The 7,054-nt window shown below is 42.7% G+C and overlaps 2 protein-coding genes across 2 annotated transcripts in view; both read left to right on the forward strand.

Moving 5' to 3' along the window:
• Positions 1–1,650: 1,650 nt before the first annotated feature.
• On the forward strand, positions 1,651–3,914 carry LOC134442503 (uncharacterized). The gene is made up of 3 exons (XM_063192645.1): positions 1,651–1,732; positions 2,547–3,649; positions 3,889–3,914. The coding sequence occupies exons 2-3, from the start codon at positions 2,548–2,550 to the stop codon at positions 3,912–3,914; spliced, it is 1,128 nt and encodes a 375-aa protein (XP_063048715.1). The 5' UTR covers positions 1,651–1,732; position 2,547.
• Positions 3,915–5,625: 1,711 nt separating this feature from the next.
• The window catches only part of LOC134442504 (interferon-induced protein 44-like), a 16,967-nt gene continuing 15,538 nt past the window's right edge, over positions 5,626–7,054 (forward strand). Inside the window, exons 1-2 of the mRNA XM_063192646.1 lie at positions 5,626–5,690; positions 6,287–6,320. Of these exons, the coding sequence (XP_063048716.1) occupies positions 5,630–5,690; positions 6,287–6,320 (95 nt within the window). The 5' untranslated portion in view covers positions 5,626–5,629. The remainder of the gene's footprint in view (positions 5,691–6,286; positions 6,321–7,054) is intronic.

Raw genomic sequence — 7,054 nt, forward strand, 5'->3', positions numbered from 1 at the left:
CAGCCTGGTTGGGTAATTTGAATATATGGGTCCATTACTACAATTGGACCATTTCTCCATTCACTTCAATGCATTTTTTACGAGATCATAATTTCAACATTTTGCATTACATTTTCAAAATTGCAAGTAAAACCTGTTTCTTAAGGCAATATCTTTGTCTTGAAGTAAAACAACTTGTGTGTTTTGTTAAACGATCGTCGTGGTATGCTTTGTAAGTTTTCCTATGGAGCAAATGCATTGATGGCTGACTTCCTGCCACCGCCGAATGGTGTTTATTTGTTCCATCAGTTTTAGCACGATCTCTCTGCAACACGGTGTAAAAATATAAACTCTTCCTTGATTAATTGCTCAAAGCAAGTGTTCAAATTAAAGGATGTAGAGTTATATTTCGGAAATTTGTACACAAACTTTTGCAATTTGACGATATCTCAGCGTCGTTTAGTGTTTTTTTTTTTTTGAGGATTGAATTCTCTAAAAGAGTGTTAGATATAACTTTCTAAGTGTCAATTCAACACTGAGTTTGATTTTAACAGTAAAATGGAGTGGGATGATATGTGCTCATGATAAGTGTTGAATTAACACTACAAATTGTACTGTGTCAGCATATACATCAAGCCAAATGATAAAAGTATAATTATGGCTATAAATTAGACTTCCTTACACTGTCTTAAATACAAACCAAAGGCTGCTTGCACTCACCGGGTGAAAGTAGAATAAGGCTTATAAAAACCTACTGGAGAGAATCAATTCTAGTCTGTGTAGTTCTGTTCTGTTTTTTTTTTTTTTAAGAGAGAAAGCCGATCTTGCTCATCAAGTTTTCTCTCTCTTTCACTTTCACCTTCTCTTCCGTCTCTCTCTCTTTTTCTCTCATTCATTTTCTCCCCCTCCCTGTCCCGCCCCTTCTGTCTCTCTCCCCCTCTCTCTCTCGCCCCTTCTCTCTCTCTCTCTCTCTCTCTCTCTCTCTCTCTCTCTCTCTCTCTCTCTCTCTCTCTCTCTCTCTCTCTCTCTCTCTCTCTCTCTCTATTAGGTCAGTCAATCTAGCTCTAAAAAGGCCCAAACTCGGGATAAATTGCTATAGTAATGCTTCCTACTTTAAAGTGATCCTTAAATGTATGACATATTAAAAACTACATCTTTATATTTAGTGGAAAATGCTTTTTTTCAAGGTCAAAGTTGACAGATTTCCCATTCATTTCTCCATAGGGAGACAATACATTTGTCTCCCTATGGGAAAATAAATGGGAATCTCCAACTTTAACCTTGAAAAAAAGTATGTTACACTAAATATGAAGCTGTAGATGTTTAATATGTTATTTAGACATACCTAGGGATTACAAAAAACTTGGAATGACTACTATTGCAATTTCAAACGCTAGATTGACTGGCCTATATCTCTATCTCACTCTCTCTCCCTTTCTCTCTCCCTTTCATTTTCTCCCTCTCCCTCTCCCTGCCAACAACCCCCCCCCCCCCCTCACCCTTTTCTTCATTCTGAAATTCTGCCAGGTGTATTTGCCCCGCCCAGAATAAGTGGGTGTCATGTTATATTATTTTCCTATTGCGTAAGCAGCACACCCACACACACACGCGCGCACACACAAAGACGTCACTATGAGCTACTCTTGCAGTTTTTGGTTTGGCACAATCAGTCAGACGGGAAAGTCGCTGACGGTTTGTTATCTCATGCTGGCCAGTGCACCTGCTTCTACACACAGCTGGATTATCACAACAGGTAATAATATGTTTTTCATTATGTACGATCTGTCAGATTCACACAGCTGAGACACCTATCAGTACATTTTGGTTTTGTATGCTCTGTCAGCGCAGCTGGTTTGTAGAAACAGATCGTGTATGTACTGTATTGTATAACTGTATTGTAGAAACAGTAAGCAATATGACAGCAGGCGTAGTTAGCAACAGTTAGCAATATGTTCTGAAAGACTTGCACAGCCGGGCTAGACCCATTTACCAATTTGCTATGTTTGTTGATGGATTTTTTGCAGTAGGCTTACACTTTTTGTATGCAATCAAATTGTGTGTGTGTGTGTGTGTGTGTGTGTGTGTGTGTGTGTGTGTGTGTGTGTGTGTGTGTGTGTGTGTCTGTCTGTCTGTCTGTGTGTGTGTGTGTGTGTGTGTGTGTGGTGTGTGTGTGTGTGTGTGTGTGTGTGTGTGTGTGTGTGTGTGTGTGTGTGTGTGTGTGTGTGTGTGTGTGTGTGTGTGTGTGTGTGTGTGTGTGTGTGTCTGTTTGTGAATGTATACTTTGAATAAGCCATAGAATTAGCATAGACAGGATACAGTAGCCAGGATACAATAACAGTAATTTGAATATGAATATCAAATACCAAAAAGTTGTTTAAAAATTGACCCATCACTAGAGTTGTAGGTGGGCTCCAACCTATAATGCGTGTGCATGTGTGTGGGCGTGTGGGCGTGCATGCGCAATATACACAGTGGCAAGTGGAAGAAATTAAACCTGTTACGCGTGCGTGCGTGTGTGTGTCCTCATGTAGCCCCTACCTAACCTTAACCTATATGATTCACTTCAGGATGGATGATGAGCAGGACTTTCTAGAGCTCTATATGGAACTCCGACAAACTCCCACCATGGTTTCGCCTCCTGCTCCTCCAACTCCCTCTCCTGCTGATCATACTCCTGCTTCTCTTGCAACAGCTTCTCCTGATGACCCTTCTGCTCATTCTCCTTCTCCTTATTATCCTGACGATCCTGCTACAGCTGCTGCTCCTGCTACTGACTCACCTTCTACAGCTTCTCCTGAGGACCCTCCTGCTGTTGATTATCCTAATTATCTTCCTACTGATCCTGCTTTCATTACAGTCCCTGCTGCCGATCCTGTTACTGTGGCTACTGCTACTCCATCTCCTGCTGATTCTCCTCCTGCTTGTCCTGACACTTCTGATCCTGTTACTGCTGATTCTTATAAAGCTTCTCCTGCTCCTGCTATGGATCCTGGCTCGGCTGCTTCCAATCCAACTCCTCCTACTGATCCCATTGCTGCTGCTGCTCCTCCTCCTCCAACAGGTTCATCTGCTGATTTTACGACAGCTGCTCCTGCTCCTACTCCTCCTATTGTGTCTCCTACTTCTCAACGTAACATTCCTGCTCCTCCTCCTGCTACTGCTGCTTCTACAACAGCCTCCCCTGATTCTTCTCCTGATCCTGCCTCTGCTGCCTCCGATCCTCCTTCACCTACAGCTCCACCTCCTCCTACTTCTATTGCTTCTCCTCCTTCTCCTCTTCCTACAATGGATCCTACCCCTGCTGCTCCTCCTCCTCCTCCTTCCTCTCTACCTGTTACAGCTAACACTGACTATAGTTCTGTCTCTTCACATTGTTTCTCTCTTCCTCAATATGCTGATTCCTCTGCTGCTGCCGATTGCCCTGTTTCTTCACATTCGCCATCTTGTCCTGTTGCTGCAACTGCATCTGTTCCTTCCAGTCCAGCTTCTGAAATTCTTCAAACTGCTCCTCCTGCTGTAATTGACCCTCCTCCATCCTCATCTCCCACTACTGCTTCCCCTTCCACTGCCACTCCCCCTGCTCCGGTACCCGATCCTCCCTCTCCTTTCCCTCTTCCATCCTCTTCTCCTCATCAAGATCAGCATCAACAGAATCATTTGGCAGCCAAAGGTGAAACATTTTTTGTTGACATTAACATAATTTCTATTTGCGTGCGCGTGCCTGCGTGCATGTGCGTGCATGCGCGCGCGCGTGTGTGTGCGTATGTCTGTATGCTTGTGTGTGTCTTTGTCTGTGCGCACACATCTGACTGTATGTGTTTACATTGATGTGTGTGCTTGAAATAATCATTTGCACTCATTTAGGGCACAAATTGTACCAATCAGTCATAATGTGTTCTTTTCTTCTAGAGTCGGACACTGACCTGGAAGAGTAAGTGACACGCGCGCAGACGCACACAGACAGACAGACACAGACAGACAGACAGACACACACACAGAGACACACACAGACACACAGTTTAGTACTTTTATTTGGATCACCACACAGGGAAGGATTACAGATCCAAACTTTAATGGAAATATTCTGCAAATAGGCAAGTGTGATGAAGTCAGAATAATAATTCCATTAGTCTCTGTGGATAGATGTGACATCTCTGTCTCCAAATGGACAAACTGCCTATGATGGCAGACCTTTGCATTCTTTTTTCATAATCCACACAGTTCCAAGCCTCGCATGACTAATTTGTGTGTCCAAGGCTGCCAAACACAAGGACGACTAATTTGCAGTTATACCCAAGGCTCATGATTGATTCCACCAGTCACACACACACACACACACACACACACACACACACACACACACACACACACACACACACACACACACACACACACACACACACACACACACACACACACACACACACACACACACACACACACACACACAAATATTACGCTTGGCTCAGAATGGGGAGCGAAGCTATTTAGCAGCATGTGTGACGTGTCACATTTCAGACAACCTCACCTACATGTAAGCATGTGCAAGCAACACACACACACTCTCTCTCTCTCACACACACACACACACACACACGCGCGCGCGCACGCACACACGCACACACACACACATTACACACTCACATCCCTTTTTTTCTCTATCCACACTCATCTTTGCTCTCTCTCTCTCTCCTCTCTCTCATCCCTCTATCTCTCTCTCACTCTCCCTTTTCTCTCTCTCTCCCCATGTCTGATCATTATCACCAGGCCTCCATCTCTCTTCACCTGGGAGAACATCTCTCATCCTTCCTGCTCTCAGTCTGGAATAGACTGTGGTGGACTGGAAATCCTTATGCATGTGTGTGTGTGTGTGCGTGTGCCTGTGCGTGTGCGTGCGCGTGTGCACCCGTCCGTCCGTCCGTCCGTCCGTCCGTGCATGGCTTTGGCATACACTGTATATTTTTGCTTAACCCCTTAGCGCAGAGCCTATGTAACCTTACTGTCACCAAAATGTTAAGAACAAAGTCGATAATTGGCTACACTGCATTCTCATAGCAAAGCTGTTATGATGTAGTTGAGTGCTTTCAGTAAATGGTGAAGAGACCTGTTGACAGGTCCATCTGCGACCTGAACTAAAGATCAGCTCCTTCTAACTTTAGGCTAAAGGACTGCCCTACTAAGGCAGTAACTAACTTTTTTTTCAAAACTGAATTTAGACTGAAAATTGCCTTCATAACACTTCCTTTATCTTGAGAGAAATCTTTATGGTCCAAATGTGACCAGTTGTAGAGATATTGTTTAGTAACTGCACTTTGGCTTTGTATGAAGCATATGTGTCCTCATGTTACGGACAGACTTTTCATGGCTATAAAAGTTTTATATGTGGAAATACTAAAACGGGTTGTATAAGCACAATGTTGCATTATAGGGAATTTGGACGTTTGCTTTCCTTCTTATGTTGGTAAAATGTGGATCGGACACTTGTCATGCCATGAGCATTGTATATGAATAATTTTGTAATACTAATATAAAATGTTTTGGATGGGCAGTGTGCCAATAACCCATTTTGATGTATTTTTCAACAAAAACAACATGCCACTACGGAACCAACTGATCCCTCTTCAATCCCTCCCATTTGAAGCAGTCGGACATGGACGGATCAGAGTCAGAGGAACCGTCACCACCACCACCGCCACCTCCTCCTTCTGACTGTGAATCCACTCTTATCTAACAGAATAACCAGATAATACACATTCCCATTGAAACACTCAGACATTGAAAATATTTACCCATTTGGTAACGCTTTAGAATAAGGTTCTTCTAATAAGCATTTATAGTCACTAGTAAGCAGGTAGTAATACCCTTACAAGTGCCCAATAACATGCTTATTAACTTTGTTAACATCTTATAAGCTGCTTATTATGTGTTTATAGTGGTTTATTTTTTTAGTCTTATTATTTAAATCGGTACACATATCCATCTTGATATGCTGACTAATACTAGATATGGAGGCGTCGCGAAAAAACCTACATTTTCAAGATGGCTGCCATGTGTACCGATTTTCATGCTTTTACTCAAATAAAGTTACTCATCAGATGTTAACAACGTTAATAAGCATGTTAACAAAGTTAATAAGCATGTTATTGGGCACTTGTAAGGGTATTACTACCTGCTTACTAGTGACTATAAACGCTTATTAGAAGAACCTTATTCTAAAGCGTTACCACCTATTTTTGATGGGTTTCACTCCCTTCTCTCTGTCTCATGTGTGTGTTTGTGTGTGTGTGGTTTTTGTTTTATTTTCCAGTGCTGCCACATCCATGGAGACAGCTTTCCTGGGGGTGAGTCAGGTCGCTTCACACATTCTAGACTGTGTGTGTGTGTGTGTGTGTGTGTGTGTGTGTGTGTGTGTGTGTGTGTGTGTGTGTGTGTGTGTGTGTGTGTGTGTGTGTGTGTGTGTGTGTGTGTGTGTGTGTGCATGTGTGTCCATAAGATACAGGATAACCTGTTATGTGTTATGTACAGTTATCCTGGTGGTGAGGCAGCTTTCTTGGCACATTCTATAGTAGCCGATAGTGTGTGCGTGTGTGCGTGTGCTGTGATTGCATTTTGGCACACAGTACCAGTTGGCAATTTAACACACTGACCTTTCCACTCCTCTTTTCAATAAAAGTCCAGTGAATGTTTTTTTTTTTTTTAAGCAAGGCAATTTTATTTGTATTGCACATTTCATACACAAATGCAGCTCAATGTGCTTAAGAAAGGTTGTAACAACATGAACAAATAGCCTCCTTTTTCTATTGTTTTTGTGTTTGACATAAGGTCAAAACAAAGCAGTAGCTTAGCATACAATATAGAAACATTCTCCTGCCCGCCCTATCACGAATGACAGGTTTGTCAGCAGTACCAAGACACTGCATGCCTGTCTGTCTGCCCGTCCTTCTAGATTAGATTGTGAATGGAGAAGGAGTAGGTCAAAGCCTGCACATCCAAAAACGTCTGACCTGGGAGCAAGACAACCAAATGACAAGATAAAAAGTGAAAGTGATTTTCTTAGCCTGGCGACGCCATCCAT

The sequence above is a fragment of the Engraulis encrasicolus genome, unplaced genomic scaffold (genome assembly GCF_034702125.1).
Source record: "Engraulis encrasicolus isolate BLACKSEA-1 unplaced genomic scaffold, IST_EnEncr_1.0 scaffold_174_np1212, whole genome shotgun sequence".
NCBI lineage: Eukaryota > Metazoa > Chordata > Actinopteri > Clupeiformes > Engraulidae > Engraulis > Engraulis encrasicolus.